General features: G+C 66.5%; 2 protein-coding genes across 3 annotated transcripts; both read left to right on the top strand.

Annotated features, from left to right (window-relative positions):
• Window positions 1-256: 256 nt before the first annotated feature.
• LOC115644088 (stress-associated endoplasmic reticulum protein 1-like) lies at window positions 257-2,358 on the top strand. The gene is made up of 3 exons (XM_030548183.1): window positions 257-482; window positions 1,193-1,268; window positions 1,943-2,358. Exons 1-3 carry the CDS (start codon window positions 288-290, stop codon window positions 1,981-1,983), a joined length of 312 nt encoding a protein of 103 aa, XP_030404043.1. The 5' UTR covers window positions 257-287; the 3' UTR covers window positions 1,984-2,358.
• Window positions 2,359-3,195: 837 nt separating this feature from the next.
• SRRT (serrate, RNA effector molecule) lies at window positions 3,196-25,021 on the top strand. 2 transcript variants are annotated; one of them, XM_030548181.1, is made up of 20 exons: window positions 3,196-3,297; window positions 4,569-4,691; window positions 10,187-10,315; window positions 13,839-13,988; window positions 14,070-14,261; window positions 17,609-17,778; window positions 18,129-18,298; window positions 18,524-18,625; window positions 18,716-18,824; window positions 19,209-19,384; window positions 19,461-19,522; window positions 19,601-19,679; window positions 20,445-20,636; window positions 20,879-21,049; window positions 21,773-21,926; window positions 23,075-23,268; window positions 23,371-23,527; window positions 23,862-23,951; window positions 24,551-24,647; window positions 24,755-25,021. In XM_030548181.1, exons 2-20 carry the CDS (start codon window positions 4,573-4,575, stop codon window positions 24,828-24,830), a joined length of 2,589 nt encoding a protein of 862 aa, XP_030404041.1. In that variant the 5' UTR covers window positions 3,196-3,297; window positions 4,569-4,572; the 3' UTR covers window positions 24,831-25,021. The 2 variants fall into 2 exon arrangements, with proteins under 2 accessions (XP_030404041.1, XP_030404042.1); XM_030548182.1 differs by having other exon boundaries at window positions 14,073-14,261.
• The last annotated feature ends 265 nt before the right edge of the window (window positions 25,022-25,286 follow it).

The following is a 25,286-nucleotide window of genomic DNA, read 5'->3' on the forward strand; positions in this document are numbered from 1 at the left end:
GTCACGTGACACTCCGGAAGGTGGCGGGACCAATAACCGCATTCTGTGGGGCTTCCACCGTCTGCGCATGCGCATTAGAGGAGCTGTTCGGAAATGGCGTCTGCCCTGTCACCTGATCAGTGACAGCCTCCCCGGGCCAAGACACCGCACGCGCGGCACATGCGCAGTAGTGCCGCTCGGCGGAGGAGCGCGGCCTCAAGACATCACGTGACCGTCCAAAGTTCGCCACGTCCGGCAGGCGAGAGGACCGGAGCGTCACTTCCGCCCCCTTTTTTTTGGTGCGGCGCATGCGCCCTGGGGCGGCCCGCGACTTTTTTCGTCCTCCCTCCCCGGCGCATGCGCGGTTGGTGACGCGGCGTCTACAGCACTCCGGGCCGGGGGGGGGGCCCGGTGGGATCATGTCCGGGGTGCAGCGCATGAGGGTGGCGAACGAGAGACACAGCAAGAGCATCACGCAGCGGGGGGGGCTGCACCGCACCCCGGTACGGGCTGCAGGTCGGGAGTGAGGGGCACCAGCGGGGGGGCTGCGGGTCGGGAGTGAGGGGCACCAGTGGCGCTGGGGGGGGGGGCTGCAGGTCGGGAGTGAGGGGCACCGGCGGAGCAGGGGGCTGCGGGTCGGGAGTGAGGGGCACCAGGGGAGCTGGGGGGGCTGCAGGTCGGGAGTGAGGGGCACCAGCAGAGCAGGGGGCTGCAGGTCGGGAGTGAGGGGCACCGGCAGGGCGGGGGGGGCTGCAGGTCGGGAGTGAGGGGCACCAGCGGGGGGGGGGCAGGTCGGGAGTGAGGGCCACCAGCGGGGGGGTGGCAGGTCGGGAGTGAGGGGCACCGGCGGGGGGGGGCAGGTCGGGAGTGAGGGGCACCGGCGGGGGGGGGCAGGTCGGGAGTGAGGGGCACCAGCAGGGCTGGGGGGTGCAGGTCGGGAGTGAGGGGCACCAGCGGGGGGGGGGGCTGCAGGTCGGGAGTGAGGGCACCGGCAGGGCTGGGGGGGGCTGCAGGTCGGGAGTGAGGGGCACCGGCAGGGTTGGGGGGTTGCAGGTTGGGAGTGAGGGGCACCGGCAGGGCTGGGGGGCTGCAGGTTGGGAGTGAGGGGCACCAGCAGGGTGGGGGGGGCTGCAGGTCGGGAGTGAGCGGCACCGGCAGAAGCGGGTGGGTGGGTGCGAGTTCCCATCTCTAATGCTCTCTCCGCCCCACACAGAAAGCCCCCCCGGAGGAAAAGGCCGCCGTGGGGCCGTGGCTGCTGGCCCTCTTCGTGTTCGTGGTCTGTGGCTCAGGTGAGTCGGGCGAGATGGTCTGTTCACTCTGGATCCTAATGATGGAGGCCAGGGACAGAGATCTGCCTCTTAGGGGCCTGTTCTCTTGACACCTTCCATTGGGAAGGAGTCAGAGCGTTAACCCTGAAGCCTAGTGGTGGGAGAGCTGCAGGGGAGCGTTAAGCTGCTTTCTCATTATGGCAGCCTGCTCCGTTGGACGGCGTTTACCCTGAGACCTAACGGTGGGCATCCAAGAGGCTGTTTACCCCGGGTCCTAATGATTGGGACTAGGGGCAGGAGCACCTCCTATCTGAGGCACCTACACAAGAACCTAAGAATGAGGGCAATGGTGGTGTTAACTCTTGAACCTAGTAATGGGGAACCTGATGCCCTTCAGCCCCGTGTGTCGTCTTTGTCCCGAAATTTCCTGTTGGGAGCTAGAGACAGGTGGATACTTCATGCAAATGTGTTGACTCTGGAACCTACTAATGGGACCAGAGAGGCCGGCCCTGAATTAAGACTTCAGCTCCCTGAGGTTCCTCTGGATCTTTCTGCCCATCCCTGCAGTAGGTGCACAACCCAACAGGCCTTGGGAAGGGGTGGAGCCAGAGAATAAGCCCCGCCCATTACCCCAAGCTGTGCCCCTGAGAGCCCCCACACCACCACCAGCCTCACTCTGCCCCCTATCTCCCCAGCTATCTTCCAGATAATCCAGAGCATCCGCCTCGGAGGATGATGGGAAACGCCGCTCTCCCTCCCGCTCCTCTTCTCAGGGAATTCTGGGATACCTCCTGGACCTCCAGTGACCCTCTTTGATGTGTTGCTGCCGTGCTCCCTACTCCCCCCGCCCCTGCGTCCGCCTGCCAATGCTGCCCCCTTTCTTTTTGCCTCCTTGTATGTTTCCAGTCCCGGGGGGAAGAGGGTGGCTCCCCTTTCGTCTCCCCCCCGCAAGGTGGGAGTGTCCCCCCGAGGTCCTGTGAAGGCAGCCGGGAGTTTGGTCCTGGTGTGTGGGGGGAGGATTTTCCCTTAAAATCTGTGATTCCCACCCCCGGGTTTCACAATGTCTGATTGTTTGCTGGAAATACATTAAATGTTGGAATTTTTAATAAAACAGCTGCCGGATTCTTTGTCCCCTGGGGGCCAGGAAGATGGGGGGGGGTCACTGAGCACACGGCTAGAACCCAGCCCCCACCCCCCTCCCAGAGCCGGGGAGAGAACCCAGGAGTCCTGGCTCCCAGCCCCCCCTGCTCTAACCACCAGCCCCCCCTCCCCTCCCAGAGCCGGGGAGAACCCAGGAGTCCTGGCTCCCAGCCCCCCCTGCTCTGACCCACCAGTCCCCACTCCTCTCCCACAGCCAGGGAGAGAACCCAGGAGTCCGGGGGGGAGGGGGCTTTGCCATCATAGAGTTTTCCCTCCCTAGAGCGTCCCCTTATGCGCCATAGAGTGAGGATGGGCTAGAGCGGCTCTGCTTGCACCATAGAGTTGGGCTGTGGTTTAGAGCGGCGCTCCTGCCCAGCACCATAGAGTCCCACCGCCCTAGAGCGTCCACACACCCCTCCGCATATCAGAGAATCGGCTGCCTGCTCGGAACATAGAGTTGGCGCCTTGTCCTAGAGCGTCGCTCGCCTGTACCATAGAGTGTCAGGCACCCTAGAGCGTCCCTTCCGCCAGGACCATAGAGTTCTCCCGACCTAGAGCGTCCATCCCTCCCGCACCATAGAGGGGCTACAGTCGCAGCCTAGAGCGTCTCCCGAGCCACCTCCTTTACCATAGAGTCGCGAATTCCTAGCGCGCGTGTCCCCTCCCCACACCATAGAGTTCGCCCGCCCCGCCGCTTCCCCAATCAGGCGCCATCGAGGGCGGTTCCTTCCCGGAGAGCGCCGGGGCGGCACCATAGAGTCGCGGTGGCGGCGCCGCTTCCGGTGCCGCCCCCTTATTTCCGCTTCCGGCGCCGCTTCCGCTTCCGCCTCCTGCATCCGGGGCCCCGGCCGGGCCTGTGCGTGCGGGAGAAGGAGCCGGAGGCGGCGGCAGCGCGGGGCCGAGAGCGAGAGTGAGACACGCGGGGCGGGGGGAGGGTCTGGGGCTGAGTGGGGAGCTGGGGGCGGGGCCGGGGGGCAGAACGGGGCGGGCGGGGCTGAGTGGGGGCGGGGCCAGGCTGTGGGCGGGGCTGAGTGGAGGGCGGGGCCAGGGGGCGGCACGGGGTGGGCGGGGCTGAGTGGGGCGGGGCCAGGGGTGGGCGGGGCTGAGTGGGGGGCGGGGCCAGGGGGTGGAATGGGGCGGGCGGGGCTGAGGGGGGGGCCGGGGCCAGGGGGCGGGGCGGGGCGGGGCTGAGTGGGGGCGGGGCCAGGGGCGGAATGGGGGGCGGGGCTGAGGGGGGGCGGAGCCAGGGGGCGAGGCGGGCGGGGCTGAGTGGGGGGCGGCACGGGGTGGGCGGGACTGAGGGGGGGTGGGGCCAGGGGTCGGGGTGGGGCTGAGTGGAGGGCGGGGCCAGGGGGCAGAATGCGGTGGGCGGGGCTGAGTGGGGGCGGGGCCAGGGGGCGGCACGGGGCGGGCGGGGCTGAGTGGGGCGGGGCCAGGGGCTGAGTGGGGCGGGGCTGAGTGGGGCGGGGCCAGGGGCGGAATGGGGCGGGGCTGAGTGGGGCGGGGCCAGGGGTGGGCGGGGCTGAGTGTGGGGCGGGGCCAGGGGGTGGAATGGGGCGGGCGGGGCTGAGTAGGGGGTGGAATGGGGTGGGCGGGGCTGAGGGGGGCGGAGCCAGGGGACGGGGCGGGGCTGAGTGGGGGCGGGGCCAGGGGGCGGCACGGGGCGGGCGGGGCTGAGTGGGGCGGGGCCAGGGGCGGAATGGGGCGGGGCTGAGTGGGGCGGGGCCAGGGGTGGGCGGGGCTGAGTGTGGGGCGGGGCCAGGGGGTGGAATGGGGCAGGCGGGGCTGAGTAGGGGGTGGAATGGGGTGGGCGGGGCTGAGGGGGGCGGAGCCAGGGGATGGGGCGGGGCTGAGTGGGGGGCGGGGCCAGGGGCGGAATGGGGTGGGCGGGGCTGAGTAGGGGGTGGAATGGGGTGGGCAGGGCTGAGGGGGGGCGGGGCCAGGGGGCGGGGCAGGGCTGAGTGGGGGGCGGGGCCAGGGGGCTGAGTGCAGGGCGGAACGGGGCGGGGCCAGGGGGCGGGGTGGGGCTGAGTGGAGGGCGGGGCCAGGGGGCGGCACGGGGTGGGCGGGGCTGAGTGGGGGCGGGGCCAGGGGCGGGCGGGGCTGAGTGGGGGCGGGGCCAGGGGGCGGCACGGGGGCGGGGCCGGGCCGGGGGTCACGCGAGGGTCTCCCCCCCCCCAGCCCCATGGCGGACAGCGATGACGAGTACGACCGGCGGCGGCGCGACAAGTTCCGGCGCGAGCGCAGCGACTACGAGCGGTCCCGGGAGCGCGACGAGCGGCGCCGCGACGACTGGAGCGACAGGTGGGGGCGGGGCGGGTGAGGTGGGGGCCATGTGCGGGGGCAGAGCGGAGGGGTCTGTCGGGGGGGGGGTGCAGCTGCCTTCCCCCCTCCCAGCAGAGATGTGTATCGGGGGGAGCGGGAAGGGGGTGCAGCTGCCTCCCCCCCGGCAGAGATGTGTATCGGGGGGAGCGGGAAGGGGGTGTGGCTGCCCCCCCGGCAGAGATGTGTATCGGGGGGAGCGGGAAGGGGCTGCGGCTGCCCCCCCGGCAGAGATGTGTATCGGGGGGAGGGGGAAGGGGGTGCGGCTGCCCCCCCAGCAGAGATGTGTATCGGGGGGAGCGGGAAGGGGGTGCGGCTGCCCCCCCGGCAGAGATGTGTATCGAGGGGGAGCGGGAAGGGGGTGCGGCTGCCCCCCCTGCAGAGATGTGTATCGTGGGGGAGGGGAAGGGGGTGTGGCTGCCCCCCGCAGAGATGTGTATCGGGGGAGGGAGCGGGAAGGGGCTGCGCTGCCCCCCCGGCAGAGATGTGTATCGGGGGGAGGGGGAAGGGGGTGCGGCTGCCCCCCCAGCAGAGATGTGTATCGGGGGGAGCGGGAAGGGGGTGCGCGGCCCCCCCCGGCAGAGATGTGTATCGAGGGGGAGCGGGAAGGGGGTGCGCTGCCCCCCCGGCAGAGGTGTGTATCGGGGTGAAGCGGGAAGGGGGTGCGGCTGCCCCCCCGGCAGAGATGTTATCGAGGGGGAGCGGGAAGGGGGTGCGGCTGCCCCCCCCAGCAGAGATGTGTATCGGGGGGAGGGGGAAGGGGGTGTGGCTGCCCCCCAGCAGAGATGTGTATCGGGGGGAGCGGGAAGGGGGCTGCGGCTGCCCTCCCAGCAGAGGTGTGTATCGGGGGGAGCGGGAAGGGGGTGCGGCTGCCCCCCCGGCAGAGATGTGTATCGGGGGGAGCGGGAAGGGGCTGCGGCTGCCCCCCCGGCAGAGATGTGTATCGGGGGGAGCGGGAATGGGGTGCGGCTGCCCCCCCGGCAGAGATGTGTATCGGGGGGAGCGGGAATGGGGTGCGGCTGCCCCCCCGGCAGAGATGTGTATCGGGGGGAGCGGGAAGGGGGTGCGGCTGCCCCCCCGGCAGAGATGTGTATCGGGGGGAGCGGGAAGGGGGTGCGGCTGCCCCCCCGGCAGAGATGTGTATTGGGGGGAGCGGGAAGGGGGTGCGGCTGCCCCCCAGCAGAGATGTGTATCGGGGGGAGCGGGAAGGGGGTGCGGCTGCCCCCCCGCAGAGATGTGTATCGGGGGGAGCGGGAAGGGGGTGCGGCTGCCCCCCCAGCAGAGATGTGTATCGGGGGGAGCGGGAAGGGGGTGCGGCTGCCCCCCCGGCAGAGATGTGTATCGAGGGGGAGCGGGAAGGGGGTGCGGCTGCCCCCCCGGCAGAGATGTGTATCGGGGGGGAGGGAAGGGGGTGCGGCTGCCCCCCCGGCAGAGATGTGTATCGGGGGGAGCGGGAAGGGGCTGCGGCTGCCCTCCCAGCAGAGATGTGTATCGGGGGGAGCGGGAAGGGGGTGCGGCTGCCCCCCCGGCAGAGATGTGTATCGGGGGGAGCGGGAAGGGGCTGCGGCTGCCCCCCCGGCAGAGATGTGTATCGGGGGGAGCGGGAATGGGGTGCGGCTGCCCCCCCGGCAGAGATGTGTATCGGGGGGAGCGGGAAGGGGGTGCGGCTGCCCCCCCGGCAGAGATGTGTATCGGGGGGAGCGGGAAGGGGGTGCGGCTGCCCCCCCGGCAGAGATGTGTATCGGGGGGAGCGGGAAGGGGGTGCGGCTGCCCCCCCGGCAGAGATGTGTATTGGGGGGAGCGGGAAGGGGGTGCGGCTGCCCCCCCAGCAGAGATGTGTATCGGCGGGAGCGGGAAGGGGGTGCGGCTGCCCCCCCGGCAGAGATGTGTATCGGGGGAGGGGGAAGGGGGTGCGGCTGCCCCCCCGGCAGAGATGTGTATCGGGGGGAGCGGGAAGGGGGTGCGGCTGCCCCCCCAGCAGAGATGTGTATCGGGGGGAGCGGGAAGGGGGTGTGGCTGCCCCCCCGGCAGAGATGTGTATCGGGGGGAGCGGGAAGGGGGTGCGGCTGCCCCCCGGCAGAGATGTGTATCGGGGGGAGCGGGAAGGGGGTGCGGCTGCCCCCCCGGCAGAGATGTGTATCGGGGGGAGCGGGAAGGGGGTGTGGCTGCCCCCCCAGCAGAGGTGTGTATCGGGGGGAGCGGGAAGGGGGTGCGGCTGCCCCCCCAGCAGAGGTGTGTATCGGGGGGAGCGGGAAGGGGGTGTGGCTGCCCCCCGGCAGAGATGTGTATTGGGGGGAGCGGGAAGGGGGTGCGGCTGCCCCCCCGGCAGAGGTGTGTATCGGGGGGAGGGGGAAGGGGGTGTGGCTGCCCCCCCAGCAGAGATGTGTATCGGGGGGAGCGGGAAGGGGGTGCGGCTGCCCCCCCGGCAGAGATGTGTATCGGGGGAAGGGGGTGTGGCTGCCCCCCCGGCAGAGATGTGTATCGGGGGGAGGGGGAAGGGGGTGCGGCTGCCCCCCCAGCAGAGATGTGTATCGGGGGGAGCGGGAAGGGGGTGCGGCTGCCCCCCCAGCAGAGATGTGTATCGGGGGAGCGGGAAGGGGTGGGGCTGCCCCCCCAGCAGAGATGTGTATCGGGGGGAGCGGGAAGGGGGTGCGGCTGCCCCCCGGCAGAGATGTGTATCGGGGGGAGGGGGAAGGGGGTGTGGCTGCCCCCCCGGCAGAGATGTGTATCGGGGGGAGCGGGAAGGGGGTGCGGCTGCCCCCCCGGCAGAGATGTGTATCGGGGGGAGCGGGAAGGGGGTGCGGCTGCCCCCCCAGCAGAGATGTGTATCGGGGGGAGCGGGAAGGGCGTGCGGCTGCCCCCCCAGCAGAGATGTGTATTGGGGGGAGGGGGAAGGGCGTGCGGCTGCCCCCCCGGCAGAGATGTGTATCGGGGGGAGCGGGAAGGGGGTGCGGCTGCCCCCCCAGCAGAGATGTGTATCGGGGGGAGCGGGAAGGGGGTGTGGCTGCCCCCCCGGCAGAGATGTGTATCGGGGGGAGCGGGAAGGGGGTGCGGCTGCCCCCCCAGCAGAGATGTGTATCGGGGGGGAGCGGGAAGGGGGTGCGGCTGCCCCCCCAGCAGAGATGTGTATCGGGGGGAGGGGGAGGGGGGGCGGCTGCCCCCCCGGCAGAGATGTGTATCGGGGGGGAGCGGGAAGGGGGTGCGGCTGCCCCCCCAGCAGAGATGTGTATCGGGGGGAGCGGGAAGGGCGTGCGGCTGCCCCCCCAGCAGAGATGTGTATCGGGGGGAGGGGGAAGGGCGTGCGGCTGCCCCCCCGGCAGAGATGTGTATCGGGGGGAGCGGGAAGGGGGTGTGGCTGCCCCCCAGCAGAGATGTGTATCGGGGGGAGCGGGAAGGGGGTGCGGCTGCCCCCCCGGCAGAGATGTGTATCGGGGGGAGCGGGAAGGGGGGTGTGGCTGCCCCCCCAGCAGAGATGTGTATCGGGGGGGGAGGGGGAAGGGGGTGTGGCTGCCCCCCCAGCAGAGATGTGTATCGGGGGGAGCGGGAAGGGGGTGCGGCTGCCCCCCCAGCAGAGATGTGTATCGGGGGGAGCGGGAAGGGGGTGCGGCTGCCCCCCCAGCAGAGATGTGTATCGGGGGGAGCGGGAAGGGGGTGCGGCTGCCCCCCCGGCAGAGGTGTGTATCGGGGGGAGCGGGAAGGGGGTGCGGCTGCCCCCCCGGCAGAGATGTGTATCGGGGGGAGCGGGAAGGGGCTGCGGCTGCCCCCCCGGCAGAGATGTGTAATCGGGGGGAGCGGAATGGGGTGCGGCTGCCCCCCCGGCAGAGATGTGTATCGGGGGAGCGGGAATGGGGTGCGGCTGCCCCCCCGGCAGAGATGTGTATCGGGGGGAGCGGGAAGGGGGTGCGGCTGCCCCCCCGGCAGAGATGTGTATCGGGGGGAGGGAAGGGGCTGCTGCCCCCCCCGGCAGAGATGTTTATCGGGGGAGCGGGAATGGGGTGCGGCTGCCCCCCCGGCAGAGATTGTGTATCGGGGGAGCGGGAATGGTGCCTGCCCCCGGCAGAGATGTTATCGGGGGAGCGGGAATGGGTGCGGCTGCCCCCGGCAGAGATGTGTATCGGGGAGCGGGAAGGGGGTGCGGCTGCCCCCCCGGCAGATTTATCGGGGAGCGGGAAGGGGTGTGGCTGCCCCCCCAGCAGAGATGTGTATCGTGGGGAGCGGGAAGGGTGTGCTGCCCCCCCATCAGAGGTGTGTACGGGGGAGCGGGAAGGGGTGCGGCTGCCCCCCCAGCAGAGGTGTGTATCGGGGAGCTGGAAGGGGGTGTGGCTGCCCCCCGGCAGAGATGTTTATTGGGGGGGTCGGGAAGGGGGGCTGCTGCCCCCCGCAGAGGTTTGTATCGGGGGGAGGGGAAGGGGGTGTGGCTGCCCCCCCGGCAGAGATTGTGTATCGGGGGGACGGGGAGAGGGGGTGCGGCTGCCCCCCCGGCAGAGATGTGTATCGGGGGGAGCGGGAAGGGGTGCGGCTGCCCCCCCGGCAGAGATGTGTATCGGGGGGAGGGGGAAGGGGGTGCGGCTGCCCCCCCGGCAGAGATGTGTATCGGGGGGAGCGGGAAGGGGGTGCGGCTGCCCCCCCCGGCAGAGATGTGTATCGGGGGGAGCGGGAAGGGGGTGCGGCTGCCCCCCCAGCAGAGATGTGTATCGGGGGGAGCGGGAAGGGGGTGTGGCTGCCCCCCAGCAGAGATGTGTATCGGGGGGGAGCGGGAAGGGGGTGTGGCCTGCCCCCCCAGCAGAGGTGTGTATCGGGGGAGCGGGAATGGGGTGCGGCTGCCCCCCCAGCAGAGGTGTGTATCGGGGGGAGCGGGAAGGGGGTGTGGCTGCCCCCCGGCAGAGATGTGTATTGGGGGGAGCGGGAAGGGGGTGCGGCTGCCCCCCCGGCAGAGATGTGTATCGGGGGGAGCGGGAAGGGGGTGCGGCTGCCCCCCCAGCAGAGATGTGTATCGGGGGGAGCGGGAAGGGGGGGCGGCTGCCCCCCCAGCAGAGATGGGTATCGGGGGGAGGGGGAAGGGGGTGCGGCTGCCCCCCCAGCAGAGATGTGTATTGGGGGGAGCGGGAAGGGGGTGCGGCTGCCCCCCCGGCAGAGATGTGTATCGGAGGAGCGGGAAGGGGGTGCGGCTGCCCCCCGGCAGAGACGTGTATCGGGGGGAGCGGGAAGGGGGTGCGGCTGCCCCACCCCCCGGCAGAGGCGTGTATCGGAGGAGGGGGAAGGGGGTGCGGCTGCCCCCCCGGCAGAGACGTGTATCGGGGGGTGGGGGAAGGGGGTGTGGCTGCCCCCCCGGCAGAGATGTGTATCGGGGGGAGCGGGAAGGGGGGGTGGCTGCCCCCCGGCAGAGATGTGTATCGGGGGGAACGGGAAGGGGGTGTAGTTGTCCCCTTGGCAGAGAGATACATCAGGGTGTGATCGGTCTGTCTCCCCCCCTGCAGGGAATGGGACCGCGGCCGGGAGCGCCGGAGCCGGGGCGAGTACCGGGACTACGACCGCAACCGCCGGGAGCGTTTCTCGCCCCCCCGGCACGAGCTCAGCCCGCCCCAGAAGCGCATGCGCCGGGACTGGTGAGTGAGCCCCGTGGAGGCCGAGGTGGGTCTGACCTGTGGGGCGCACGGGCCCGGCTGGAGTGGGGCCAAAGGAAGCTCGACTGCTCTGCACCCCAGGCGGAGAGTAGGTGGGGCGAGCTGCCCGAGGGAGACTGTTAAAGGAGAGAGACCCAGGTAATCCTGGCAAGGGTCCTGTGCCCCATGCTGCAGAGGAAGGTGAAACCCTCCCCAAGGTCCGTTACACCCGGAGCCTATGAGCAGGAACCAGCCAGCCCAGTACCCAAGAGAAGGAACAAGGGAATCCCGGATGCTTCCAAAGGAGGAAATTTAAAAATAACCTCCCTGAATACATTGAGGTTTTATTTAAAAAAAAACAACCCTTCCTGACCTCGGGCGCTGGCTGGCCAGGGCCCTGAAGCATGAGCATTGGGGACATAAAGGCACCCTCAGCGCTGCCAGGTCCAGCACCCCCCAACCCAAGCTCCAATGGCTCTTCGCCTGCTGTAACGTATTTCTAGAAAGCAAGCAGCCCCCGCTCAGTTTGTGAGCCTAAACGAGTCAGACTCATAGACTTGAAGGTCAGAAGGGACCATTATGATCATCTAGTCTGACCTCCTACACAACACAGGCCACAGAATCTCACCTTCCCGCTCCTGTAACAAACCCCTAACCTATGTGTAAGCTATTGAAGTCCTCAAATCATGGTTTAAAGACCTCAAGGTGCAGAGAATCGTCCAGCCAGTGACCCGTGCCCCACGCTGCAGAGGAAGGCAAAAAACCTCCAGGGCCTCTGCCAATCTGCCCTGGAGGAAAATTCCTTCCCGCCCCCAAATAGGGCAATCGGCTAAACCCTGAGCATGTGGGCAAGACTCACCAGCCAGCACTCAGGAAAGAATTCTCTGTAGTAACTCAGATCCCACCCCATCTAATATCCCATCACAGAATACTGGGTATATTTACCTGCTAATAATCAAAGATCAATTAATTGCCAAAATTAGGCTCTCCCATCATAGCATCCCCTCCATAAACTTATCAAGCTTAGTCTGGAAGCCAGATATGTCTTTTGCCCCCACTGCTCCCCTTGGAAGGCTGTTCCAGAACTTCACTCCTCTAAGGGTTAGAAACCTTCCTCTAATTTCAAGTCTAAACTTCCTAGTGTCCAGTTGATATCCATTTGTTCTTGTGTCCACATTGGTGTTAAGCTTAAATAACTCCTCTCCCTCCCTGATATTTATTCCTCTGATCTATTTATTGAGAACAATCATATCTCCCCTCAGCCTTTTCTCGGTTTGGCTAAACATGCCGAGCTCTTTGAGTCTCCTTTCATAAGGCAGGTTTTCCATTCCTCATATCATCCTAGTAGCCCGTCTCTGTACCTGTTCCAGTTTGAATTCATCCTTCTTAAACATGGGAGACCAGAACTGCACACAGTATTCCAGATGGGGTCTCACCAGCGCCTTATATAACGGTGCTAACACCTCCTTATCTTTGCTGGAAATACCTCGCCTGATGCATCCCATCTCCCCTCCGTCACCCTCCTCCTTCACATTCGAAGTGGTGGTGTTTTTTCCTTCTTTGTATTATCCCCCAAGAATATTGGGGTGCCCCCTTTTTCATAGGTTTATAGATTTTGAGTCTCACTGGTATTCACGCATGTGGGTTAGGGCAGGTGTTAAAATGTGACTACGGGGTATCTTGTAATCCAAAATCAACCTTACGGTCAGTTTTTCTCAGTACACATTTTCCTTGTAGTCCTGCGTCATTCGTTGGTCACTTATATCGGTGGCTTGCGACCTTCCCAGACTGCCGGCCCCCTTTCAGGAGTCTGATTTCTCTCGTGTACCCCCAAGTTACACCTCACTTTAAAAATAATGCGCTTGCAAAATCAGACATCAAAATATAAGTGTCCCAGCCACACTAATACCGAAAAACAGCTGATTTTCTCGTTACCACCGTATAATTATAAAATAAATCAATTGGAATATAAATACTGGACTTCTGTTCAGCGTGTAGTCTGTGGAGCCGTATCAACAAGGCACCGTCTGTAGGAAATTTTAGTTTGTACTGGCTTCGCTGGGGCTTTTTCTGGCGCTTGTCTTAAACTAGGCAAATATCGAAAGCAGGGGGTCGGCGACCTTTGAGAAGGGGTGTGCCAAATCTGGGTTAATTTATGGGGTTTGCGTGGCAGTAAAAGGTTTCACGTGCCAAACCGGCAGAGCAGGCGGCAGACGGAACCCCAGACCGCTTAGCCCCTGCCAACCGCAGTTCCGGCCGCCGGCCCCGCTCAGCCCCCTGCCAGTCTGGGATTCCAGCCGCGATCCCGGCCGCCGGCCCCGTTCAGCCCCCTGCCAGTCTGGGGTTCCAGCCGCGGTCCCGGCCGCCGGCCCCGCTCAGCCCCCTGCCAGTCTGGGATTCTAGCCGCGATCCCGGCCGCCGGCCCCGCTCAGCCCCCTGCCAGTCTGGGGTTCCAGCCGCGGTCCCGGCCGCCGGCCCCGCTCAGCCCCCTGCCAGTCTGGGATTCCAGCCGCGATCCCGGCCGCCGGCCCCGCTCTGCCCTCTGCCAGTCTGGGGTTGCGCCCGCCAGCCCCTGCCTGCCATGGTCCCGGCCCCGCTCAGCCCCCTGCCAGCCCGGGTTCTGTCCATGCAGGCTGGCAGCAGGCTGAGCGGGGCTGGTGGCCAGGACCCTGGCTAGCAGAAGCGTGCCACTAAAAATCAGCTCCTGATCTTTGCCGGTTGCCGACCCCTGTGGATGTACCCCCTGGAAGGCCTCTGTGTACCCCCCGGGGGAATGCCTACCCCTGGCTGAGAACCACTGACTCATGTCAAGTATATCTTAACTCTAGGACGACTAAGCTAAAATCTGACAGGCCTTGCGTTTCAGCCCTGTTTACTTAGCTATCTAATAGATAATTATCCAGCATAAGCACGGCCAGACTTGGCCAGACCAGAGGTCCATCTAGCCCAGTAGCCAATGCCAGGTGCCCCAGATGAACAGGGGATCATCCAGTGACCCATCCCCTGTTGCCCATTCCCAGCTCCTGGCAAACAGAGGCCAGGGACACTCTCCCTGCCCAGCCTGGCTAGTAGCCACTGACGGACCCGTCCTCCATGAACGTACCTAGTTCTTTTTTTGAACCGTGTTATGGTCTTGGCCTTCGCGGCATCCTCTGGCGAGGAGTTCCCCAGGTTGATGGTGCGTTGCGTGAAGAAATACGTCCTTTGGTTTGTTTCCAACCCGCTGCCTCTTCATTTCATTGGGTGACCCCTAGTTCGTGCGTTAGGAGAAGGCGTAAATAACACGTCCTTGTTTGCGTTCTCCGCGTCGGTCCTGATTTTATCAACCTCCGTCGTATCCCTTCCAATTACCAATCGTCTGTCATCCTGCAACTTAACTGTAGCCAACCTGTGACGCTTACACGTGACGCGTTAGTTAATCGTGACCTCACCCGATAAACGAACTAACTGGTTACCCCCCGGGACTTTCTAGCAGACCCCAGCCTCGCCCAAAGCTATTTTGACCTCTCACCTATCCCCCCACCAGGGATGAGCACAGCACCGACCCCTACCACAGCGGGTATGAGATGCCATACAGCGGGGCGACCGCCGGCCCCACCTACGGGCCCCCCCAGCCCTGGGCGCACCCCGATATGCACGTCATGCAGCAGCACCATCTCCTGCCCATCCAAGCCAGGTAAATACCCCAATTCCTGCTCCTCCCGACCCGCCTCCCCCTTCCCCTGCGCACACTGACGGTCTTGTCCCCGCCCCGAAGCAGACTGGGCAACATCGCGGAGGTGGACGTGGGCATGGCCCCGCCCGTCATGAAGAGCTTCAAGGAGTTCCTGCTGTCCCTGGACGACTCGGTGGACGAGACGGAGGCCGTCAAGCGTTACAACGACTACAAGCTGGATTTCCGGCGTCAGCAGATGCAGGATTTCTTCCTGGCGCACAAGGACGAGGAGTGGTACGTCCGCGTCAGGGGGCGGCCCCAGCTTCCCCCATGTGTGTGTGTGTGAGATCCGGGCCGGACCCAGCAGGGCTGGAGTTCTGGGGAGCGGGCGGGCTGTCCGGATTCGGTGCCAGGGAGGTTGGATTTCACAGGCCGTGAGTTTTGATCCAGTGCCGCAAAGAGGTGGTGGTGCGGGGGGGGGGAGCTGCCGTTCTGATCCGGTTGGATGGGATTGGGGGGAGTCAGCCGGGCGGTTCTGATCCAGTGGAGGGGAGCTGGGAAAGCTGCCGCCCACAGGCCAGCGGTTCTGATCTCGGGCCGGGGTGGGGGATTGCCACCCATGGCCTCGTGGTTCCGATCCCTGCCTTACAACGCAGGCTGGCCGGCTATGGCTGACCCCGCGTCCACATTCCTTGCCTCTTCTGTCACCAGCTTCTTAGCTATCCCCCCCCCCGAGCCCAGCTCTGGGCCTGCGCCAGTTCCCGAGAGGTCTGGGGATCTGATCTCTCCCGTGGTCTCCCCATGGAAAAGGGCTTTTTTGGGGGGGTCATTTTAAGCCTTTTTTGCTCAGTTTTGACGCCTCGACACCCGGCTCCTCCGATGCCGTGCAGACCGCCTCGTTCGTTTGAGCAAAGAGATGCCCCACCCCCCCCGTCCCCCCAGCCTGGATGCTCCCCGTGAGCTGATCCTGGCCCCCCATCTCCCCAGCCCGCTGGCGTTGGCCTTGTGGGCTTGCAAGGCGGGGTTCTGATTGGGATCGGCCCAGAGCAGGCGAGCGCGGAGAGAACGTGGGGGTAGGAGCTAGCCCTCTCCATTCCGATGAGTTGCTCCTCCTGCCTCGGTTTCCCCCTCTGTAAAGCAGCCAGGCTTTGTTGGACGTGTGACAGCTGTGGCTAGAAGCCGCAGAGCAAGCAGATTGGGGGTCCCATTGTGCTGGCCGCATCAGAGAACGACGGATGACAAGGCCCCTCTGAGTTTGGGGTGGGGAGGGGGGGGGGAGGGACCTTGTGCCAGGCACCAGCAAGCCACAGTCCCTGTCCCAAAGTGTCCAGTCCAGAGAGGCAACAGGGCAGGAGGGGAAACTGAGGCACAACGAGACATGGTTTGCCCACAGCCCCGTATCTGACCCGAATATAGATCCCAGGCATCCTGACTTCTTGCCACTAGACAACACTACCTCTCAGCCCCCCTGCTCTAGCCCCCCAGCCCCCACTCCCCTCCCAGAGCCGGGGAGAGAACCCAGGAGTCCTGGCTCCCAGCACCTCCCCCCCGCTCTAGCCCACCAGCCCCCACTCCCCTCCCAGAGCCGGGGAGAGAATCCAGGAGTCCTGGCTCCCAGCCCCCCTGCTCTGACCCACCAGCCCCCACTCCCCTCCCAGAGCCGGGGAGAGAACCCAGGAGTCCTGGCTCCCAGCGCCCCCTGCTCTAACCCACCAGCCCCCACTCCCCTCCCAGAGCCAGGGAGAGAACCCAGGAGTCCTGGCTCCCAGCGCCCCCTGCTCTAACCCACCAGCCCCACTCCCCTCCCAGTGCCAGGGAGAGAACCCAGGAGTCCTGGCTCCCAGCCCCCCTGCTCTAACCCACGAGCCCCCACGCCCCTCCCAGAGCTGGGGAGAGAACCCAGGAGTCCTGGCTCCCAGCCCCCCCCATTCTAAGCCCCCACATCCCTTCCAGCGCGAGGGCATAATGCACCATGCCTCAGTTTCCCCTGCCGACAAATCAGGTGTACAGACGCCCCCCCGTGAACGTAGGAGCATTGTCTGCGTGTGGTTCTTGGGCCCCAGCCTACAGGCGTCTCTTTCTTTCTTTCTTTATTTTGGGGAGGGGTGTGTGTGGGGGGCTGATAACTGTTAACTGACCCTTTTCTCCCCTCCTCCCAAGTGCCAGAATCAAGAGAATTCAAAATCAGAAGTCACTTTTGCCGTCAGCCTGGAGAATCTAAATCTCTCTTGATTTTTTGTTTTTTTTTTTTGTTCCGGCGCCTCTCTCTTGCCCGTGATTTTTTTTTAGCTAGATAGCCAGGGCCGAGCACTGAGCACAATGCAGTGCCTAGCTGAATGTACAGTGGTCAGGAATCAGCCAGCCAGCCGCGGGGGAAAAAACCAAACCCACCCGACCCGGGATCTTTTTTTTTTCGTTTGTTTTGTTTTCGGTTTCACTAAACCGCCCGGCGAGAGAGAGCGAGGGCCCGCCACTCCGTAGCCAAAATAAAGCGCCCAGTGGTTAAAAACCACCGAAGGAATTTCTCAGGCTCCCGTCGGAAAAAGCTGGAGTTGATCCTGAGTGTATGTATGACACACGTTCTGTCTTATTCGATCGGACCTCAGCTCTTTAAAAAACAAAAAACAAACAAAAACAACCAACCAGCCAACACAGTACGAGAAAACAATCGGATCTGCCTTCCCTCCTCCTCCCGAGGTGGGAACGGTGGGGGGGGGGTCTCGATTGCCCCCCCCCGCCCTTTGAAAACCAGGGCGAAAACTTAAATTCCAGCCCAGAATCTTGGTTTAGTTCAAGGAATTTAGGCGTCTGGAGACCCAGGGGAGTTAAGCGCCTAAAGCCAGTAAAACTCTGGGGTTACGGTCGGCCTTAAGGCTCCCCCCTGACTGAGATCTGAGCCCCTGGTTGAGCCCGAATCTACAGGTGGGGAGTGCTAGGCTCCAGCCAGGTGTCCCCTAACTTTTCTGCCCCAAAGACTGCGTCCTCCAGCTAGCCAAAGGGTAGGGGAAGCGATTGGCGACAGGTTAGAAGTGGAGTGAAGAACAGAACCCCAGTGGTCCAGGTCCCAGGCATCCAGATGGGATCTGGCCCCCCCATTCTGCCCCGCAGAGCGATGGTTGATTGATCCCAACAGACACACACACAGTTCCCGTCTAAACAGCAGGAGGGAGAACCCAGGAGTCCTGGCTCCCCTCCCAGAGCTGGGGAGCGAAGCCAGGCATCTGAACCCTCAATCCGCCCACCCCGACCCGCTCTCGGCTCGCTTGGCTCCGCGCAATCCGAGCGAGGATCCAATTCGAACGGCGTCCCCCAGGCACTTGGCTGAGAGGGTCGAACCTGCCCCGTAGCGAACTTTAGAGCGTAGCTACAAAAAACAAAAACCCCGATGTGGTGAAATCATTTTTTCCTCACCAGCGTCTGGCGCGAATCGTCAATAAGTAAGATCCAGGGGCGGGGGGCTTGTCCTGGCTTCCCCCCTGTCCTCCCCGCCCCGAATTTTTTCCAACACAACCTGCATATGCAGCTCCTTTTAGAGGCCCGAGCTAAGCGTCTTCCCTCCACCGCGCCCTGTTCTGATCTTTCCTCGTCTGCATTTCCCCCCTTCCCCACCTGCCTCGCCGCCCTTCCCTGCCGGCTCGAAGGTTTCGCTCCAAGTACCACCCGGACGAAGCGGGGAGGAGGAAGCAGGAGGCCCACGGCGCCCTGCAGAACCGGCTCCGAGTCTTCCTCTACCTCATGGACAACGGCTGGTTCGAGAACTTGCAGCTGGATATCGACAAGGCCACCGCGATCGTGAAGATGCTGGACGCCGGTAAGTGGGGCCTGGAACGGACGGGCTTTGGTTTCGAAGGTATCAGGGAGGGGGGCACCCCAAAACCCACATTCGGATCCAAAGATCTTGTCCGTGCAGGGAGCCGAAAGGGCTGGAAACGCCTGACCTTGGAGTCCAAAGACGGGCGCCTTCTACCGCTGGAGCTGAAGGGAGATCCTCCCCCGGCGGCAGCAGTAGTAGATCTTTTATCCGCTGTTTTTTTTCTCTTATTGGGAAGCAACTTGGCCGTGGCGGAGCAGGGGTCTTGGCCGTGGCGGAGCAGGGGTCTTGGCTGTGCCGCGCCGAGGACCCCAGACTGACCCTCGTCCATTTTTTTCCTTCTCCTCCAGCCGTTATCAAGATGGAGGGAGGCACAGAGAACGACCTGAAGATCCTGGATCAGGAGGAAGAGGAGGAGAGGCAGGACAAGGCCGAGGCAGGGAAGAAGGACGAGGCCCGGCTGTCCGACGCCGACCGCAAGGGCTCGGACAAAGAGGACAAGAAAGAGGAAGGCAAACAGGTCAGGGGGAGCCGACGCATCCTGGCGCTGCTGTGCCTCGGTTTCCCCACCGGGCCCGCTCGCCCAGGCGCCAGGGTGATGGGCGCTATCCGAAGGGGCTGGGTAGCCAGCTGTTATCCTGTCACCTTGGGGGAGACGAGGGGAGGCAGGCAGGGTCCCTCGGGGTGGAGGGCCGTCTTGTGGAGGGGATGCAGGGTCTCTGACGGGTGCCCCCCGCTCCCCCAGGCGGACGGCGACGAGCCGGTGGAGGAGAAAGCCAAGAAGTCCGAGGAGGAGGAAGAGGAGAAGCCGGAGAAGGAGGAGGAAGCAGAGAAAGAGGCCAAAAAGGTGAATCCTGAAGCGCTGCCCCCCCTCCCCGCCCCCTTTCGCAGGCTCTGCCCCCTTTCCTGCTGACCGGTCGCCCCCTTCCCCTCTCAGGCCAGCCAGAAGCGCAAGCGGCAGCACAGTGGGGACGACAGCGACGACGAGGGGAGCGTCTCCGAGTCCGAGAGCGAGTCCGAGAGCGGCCGTGCCGAGGGCAAGGAGGGTGAGAGCCGCAGGGGCCTGTTCCCTCTAGGGGGCGCCGGCTCCCGCCCGGCCCCAGGGTGGGGCTGGCTGGCTCAGGGGGGCGGGGAATGGGCCGTGGGGCAGGGACTGGCTGGCTCGGGGGGTGGAGAACGGGCCGTGAGGCAGAGACTGGCTGGCTCGGGGGCGGGGACTGGGCCGTGGGGCAGGGACTGGCTGGCTCGGAGGGGGCGGGGAACGGGCTGTGGGGCCCGGACCGCCTGGCTCGGGGGGGGCGGGGAACGGGCCGTGGGACAGGGACCGGCTGGCTCGGGGGGGGCAGGGACCGGGCCGTGGGGCAGGGACCGGCTGGCTCGGAGGGGGCGGGGAGCGGCCACCCCCCCTAACTCTGCGGCGTGGGGCGCAGAGGAGAAGCCCAAGGAGGAGCCGGCGCCGAAGGAGGAAGAGGAGGAGGCGACGGCGGCAGCGACGAAGGCCAGGGAGAAGGAGGCCGGGGAGTGCAAACCGCGCCCCCTCCACAAGACCTGCTCCCTCTTCATGCGCAACATCGCCCCCAACATCTCCCAGGCCGAGATCGTGGCGGTGAGCCTGGGGGGGCGCAACGGGGGGGGGGTACTGATCCGGTCCCCTTCCTAACACCCCCCTTCTGTCCCCCCAGCTCTGCAAACGGTACCCCGGCTTCATGCGCGTGGCCCTCTCCGACCCCCAGCCCGAGCGGAGGTAGGTGGCATCCGCCGGGGGGGGCACTGGGGGGGTGTTTCCTTGCGCCCGGGCGCTAACTCCGGGCGTCGACGTCAGGTTTTTCCGCAGGGGCTGGGTGACTTTCAACCGCAGCGTGAACATCAAGGAGATCTGCTGGAGCCTGCAGAACATCCGGGTAAGGCCGCGGCCTGGGGGGGCAGGTGGGGGGCGTCGGGGGCTGCACCCTGAGTGGAGATTTGCGGGGGGGGACTCTGTCCGTGAACATTCCTTGCCCCAAAGCTGTGGGGTCCCTGGGTAACCGGCCGCCCCACCCCAGAGGTGGCTGCATCTCAGCACCGGGTGAGGGGTCCCTGGGTAACCGGCCGCCCCGCCCCAGAGATGGGCACATCTCAGCGCTGGGCAAGGGGTCCCCAGGTAACCGGCTGCCCTGCCCCAGAGGTGGGCGCATCTCAGCACCGGGTGAGGGGTCCCTGGGTAACCGGCTGCCCTGCCCCAGGGGTGGGCGCATCTCAGCCCTGGGTGAGGGGTCTCTGGGTAACTGGCTGCCCTGCCCCAGAGGTGGGCGCATCTCAGCACCGGGTGAGGGGTCCCTGGGTAACCGGCTGCCCCGCCCCAGAGGTGGGCGCATCTCAGCACCGGGTGAGGGGTCCCTGGGTAACCGGCCGCCCCGCCCCAGAGGTGGGCGCATCTCAGCGCCAGGCGAGGGGTCCCTGGGTAACCGGCCGCCCTGCCCCAGAGGTGGGCGCATCTCAGCGCCAGGCGAGGGGTCCCTGGGTAACCGGCCGCCCTGCCCCAGAGGTGGGCGCATCTCAGCGCCAGGCGAGGGGTCCCTCGGTAACCGACCGCCTGCCCCAGAGGTGGGCGCATCTCAGCGCCGGTTGAGGGGTCCCCAGATGTTGCCGCGTCTCAGCTCGGTCCGTGTCTCTCCCCCCCCCCCAAGCTGCGGGAGTGCGAGCTGAGCCCCGGCGTGAACCGCGATCTGACCCGCCGCGTCCGCAACATCAACGGGATCACGCAGCACAAGCAGATCGTCCGCAACGACATCAAGCTGGCGGCCAAGCTCATCCACACCTTGGACGACCGCACCCAGCTGTGGGGGGCAGGGGAGCCCCGCGAGGCCCCCCAGGTCTCGGTCAGTGCCTGGGGGGAGCAGGGGGTCACGCCTCTGCCCCACGGCTTCCCACCATCATTCCCCCTCACCGCGGCCCCCCATGGAGACCCTGCAAAGGATTCTGGGGGCGTCATCTATGGCCACCTTCCCTTCCCAGATGGCCCCACAGGCTCGTGGGAGGCGGCTAAGGGGGGGGCCCTGCCCCACGGGCGCCTGGGTGGTCCCCCATTGGCTCAGCTGTCCCGTCTCCCCCCGCCCCCCAGAGCCTGCCCTCCCAGAACCCCATCCTGAAGAACATCACGGACTATCTGATCGAGGAGGTGAGCGCCGAGGAGGAGGAACTGCTGGGCAAGACCGGGGAGGCGGCCGACGAGCCCCCCAAGGAGGGGAACCCGGCCGAGATCAACGTGGAGAGGGACGAGAAGCTCATCAAGGTGAGCGGGGCAGGGGCCTGTCCCCTCTGGGGGCGCCGGCTCCCACCCGGCCCCAGGGCAGGGACTGGCTGGCTCAGGGGGCAGGGAATGGGGCAGGGGCCTGTCCCCTCTGGGGGCGCCGGCTCCCACCCGGCCCCAGGGCAGGGACTGGCTGGCTCAGGGGCAGGGAATGGGGCAGGGGCCTGTCCCCTCTGGGGGGCGCCGGCTCCCACCCGGCCCCAGGGCGGGGACTGGCTGGCTCAGGGGGGTGGGGAATGGGGCAGGGGCCTGTCCCCTCTAGGGGGCACCGGCTCCCACCCGGCCCCAGGGCGGGGACTGGCTGGCTCAGGGGGGTGGGGAATGGGGCAGGGGCCTGTTCCCTCTAGGGGCGCCGGCTCCCACCCGGCCCCAGGGCAGGGACTGGCTGGCTTAGGGGGGTGGGGAATGGGGCAGGGGCCTGTCCCCTCCAGGGGGCGCCGGCTCCCACCCGGCCCCGGGGCAGGGACTGGCTGGCTCAGGGGGGCAGGGAATGGGGCAGGAGCCTGTCCCCTCTAGGGGGCGCCGGCTCCCACCCAGCCCCAGGGCAGGGACTGGCTGGCTCAGGGGGGCAGGGAATGGGGCAGGAGCCTGTCCCCTCTAGGGGGCGCCGGCTCCCACCCGGCCCCAGGGCGGGGACTGGCTGGCTCAGGGGGGCAGGGAAGGGGGCAGGGGCCGGCTCCGGACCTGACCCCCCCGTGCCCCCAGGTGCTGGACAAGCTGCTGCTCTACCTGCGGATCGTGCACTCGGTGGATTATTACAACACCTCTGAGTATCTCAACGAGGACGAGATGCCGAACCGCTGCGGGATCATCCACGTGCGCGGGCCCATGCCCCCCAACCGCGTCAGCCACGGGGAAGGTACCGCCGGGCGCCTGGGTTCCCCCCACACCGGGACGGGGGCGGGGCTGGTGGGTTAGAGCAGGGGGGTTCAGAGCCAGGACTCCTGGGTTCTCTCCCTGGCTCTGGGAGGGGAGTGGGGGCTGGTGGGTTAGAGAGGAGGGGCTGGGAGCCAGGACTCCTGGGTTCTCTCCCCGGCTCTGGGAGGGGAGTGGGGGCTGGTGGGTTAGAGCAGGGGGGGCTGGGAGCCAGGACTCCTGGGTTCTCTCCCCGGCTCTGGGACGGGAGTGGGGGCTGGTAGGTGAGAGCAGGGGGGCTGGGAGCCAGGACTCCTGGGTTCTCTCCCCGGCTCTGGGAGGGGAGCGGGGGCTGGTGTGTTAGAGCAGGGGGGCTGGGAGCCAGGACTCCTGGGTTCTCTCCCCGGCTCTGGGAGGGGAGCGGGGGCTGGTGTGTTAGAGCGGGGGGCTGGGAGCCAGGACTCCTGGGTTCTCTCCCCGGCTCTGGGAGGGCAGCGGGGGCTGGTGGGTTAGAGAAGGGGGGGCTGGCGCTCAGGACTCCTGGGGTCTCCCCGGCTCTGGGAGGGCAGCGGGGGCTAGCGGTTAGAATGAGGGGAGCTGGCGCTCAGGACTCCTGGGGTCTCCCCGGCTCTGGGAGGGCAGCGGGGGCTAGTGGTTAGAATGGGGAGCTGGCGCTCAGGACTCCTGGGGTCTCCCCGGCTCTGGGAGGGCAGCGGGTAGAATGGGGAGCTGGCGCTCAGGACTCCTGGGTTCTCCCTGGCTCTGGGAGGGCAGCGGGTAGAATGGGGGGCTGGCGCTCAGGACTCCTGGGGTCTCCCCGGCTCTGGGAGGGCAGCGGGGGCTAGCGGTTAGAATGGGGGGCTGGCGCTCAGGACTCCTGGGTTCTCCCTGGCTCTGGGAGGGCAGCGGGGGCTAGTGGTTAGAATGGGGGGCTGGCGCTCAGGACTCCTGGGGTCTCCCCGGCTCTGGGAGGGCAGCGGGTAGATTGGGGGGCTGGCGCTCAGGACTCCTGGGTTCTCTCCCCGGCTCTGGGAGGGCAGCGGTTAGAATGGGGGGCTGGCGCTCAGGACTCCTGGGTTCTCCCCGGCTCTGGGAGGGCAGCGGGTAGAATGGGGGGCTGGCGCTCAGGACTCCTGGGTCCCCCCCCCGCAGTGGCCGAGTGGCAGAAGACCTTTGAGGAGAAGCTGGCCCCGCTCTCCACCATGCGGGAGTCGCTGTCGGACGAGGAGGCGCAGAAGATGGGGAAGAAGGACCCCGAGCAGGAGGTGGAGAAGTTCGTCACGGCCAACACCCAGGAGCTGGGCAAGGACAAGTGGCTGTGTCCGCTCAGCGGCAAGAAATTCAAGGTGCCTGGGGGGATTCCAGGGGGGGCAGGGGGAGTGAGGGGCTCCCCTGCCTCGGTTTCCCCAGCTCACCCCTGTTTCATTCCCCCTCCACCCCCCCGGCAGGGCCCCGAGTTCGTGCGCAAACACATCTTCAACAAGCACGCCGAGAAGATCGAGGAGGTGAAGAAGGAGGTGTCGTTCTTCAACAGCTTCCTCATGGACGCCAAGCGCCCGGCGCTGCCCGAGATCAAACCCAACCAGCCCCCTGGGCCCGGGCAGGGTACGTGGCGCCCCCCCAGGGAGACAGCGGGTGGGGGGCGGTGTCGTGCCCCTGGGGTTCACACAGGATCCATGGTCTTCGCTGTATGGGGCAGGGATCTGCGTTCTCCTCTCCCACCCCCAGGGGGAGGTAGTGAGAGAAAGCAAGGGGGGGCTGGGGGCCAGGACTCCTGGGTTCTCTCCCCGGCCCTGGGAGGGGAGTGGGGGCTGGTGGTTAGAGCAGGGGGGGCTGGGAGCCAGGACTCCTGGGTTCTCTCCCCGGCTCTGGGAGGGGAGTGGGGGCTTGGACCCCACTGTCTTACCGCTCTGCTCTTCCTTTCTACGCCTCCTTCCAGGTCTCACCCCTGGGCTGCCCTACCCACACCAGACACCCCAGGGGCTGATGCCGTACGGACAGCCCCGCCCGCCTATTATGGGATACGGGGGTAAGTTGGGATGCAGGGTGCGTGCAGTAGGGGATGCCCCTTGCTGCTGGGAGTGGGGTGAGGATTGGGTGTTGGACAAGAGGTTCCCCGCCCCAGACGTGGCTGCCTCTCTGCGCCATGCGAGGGGTCCCTGGGTAACCGGCTGCCCCGCCCCAGAGGTGGCTGCCTCTCAGCGCCGGGCGAGGGGTCCCTGGGTAACCGGCCGCCCCGCCCCAGAGGTGGCTGCCTCTCAGCGCCGGGCGAGGGGTCCCTGGGTAACCGGCTGCCCCGCCCCAGAGGTGGCTGCCTCTCTGCGCCGGGTGAGGGGTCCCTGGGTAACCGGCCGCCCCGCCCCAGAGGTGGCTGCCTCTCTGCGCCGGGTGAGGGGTCCCTGGGTAACCGGCCGCCCCGCCCCAGAGGTGGCTGCCTCTCTGCGCCGGGTGAGGGGTCCCTGGGTAACCGGTCGCCCCGCCCCAGAGGTGGCTGCATCTCAGCGCCGGGCGAGGGGTCCCTGGGTAACCGGCCGCCCCACCCCAGAGGTGGCTGCATCTCAATGCCGGGCGAGGGGTCCCTGGATAAGAAGTTCTCTGCTGACGCGTGTCCGTCTATCGCTCCTGCAGGCGGCCCCCCCTACCCTCACGCCCCCTACGCCGCCGGCCGCGGTAACTACGACACCTTCCGGGGCCAGGGCGGCTACCTCAACAAACCGCGCAATAGGTAGGTGGGGGCCGGTGAACTCATCGGAGAGAGGCGTGTCTGGGGGGTGGGGGCTATGGGGCAGAACGGGCCCGTGGCTCTCACCCACTCCGTCTCTTCCCCCCCAGGATGGTCCGGGGCGACCCCCGCGCGATCGTCGAGTACAGAGACCTGGACGCCCCCGAAGATGTGGATTTCTTCTGAGTGAAACGGCCCCGCCCCTCGTTTTAAGCCCCGCCTTGTTCCCCCCAGACTGCTCCTCTCACCCCCGCCCCCGGGTTTTTTATACGAGTCTCCGCCACCGAATTCCCCACCTCACCCCACGGCCGGCTGTTTGTACATTTCACCTTGTCCGTCCCTACGCGATTTCAATAAATACCTGGATGGAAACGCCAGCTGGGTACCGTGCGTCACCTAGCAACGGGGACATGGGCAGGTCGGGGGGAGCTTTGTTCTGTATGGGGGGGTGGATTTTATACCTCAAATTCCCTATGTGCCCTGACACTTCAAATCCGCCATCATTAGGGACCAGAGTGAACGGCATCATCTTGCTACCTCGACTCAGCTTCCCTTTGCTACAGCTGCACAGCAACTGGGGGTTGGCAATGGAGCCCTCCTCAGTTCCCCGCCTGCCTGTTTCCAGTAGGCAGCCATTTTTGT

Source organism: Gopherus evgoodei, unplaced genomic scaffold (genome assembly GCF_007399415.2).
Source record: "Gopherus evgoodei ecotype Sinaloan lineage unplaced genomic scaffold, rGopEvg1_v1.p scaffold_88_arrow_ctg1, whole genome shotgun sequence".
NCBI classification, from domain to species: Eukaryota; Metazoa; Chordata; order Testudines; family Testudinidae; genus Gopherus; species Gopherus evgoodei.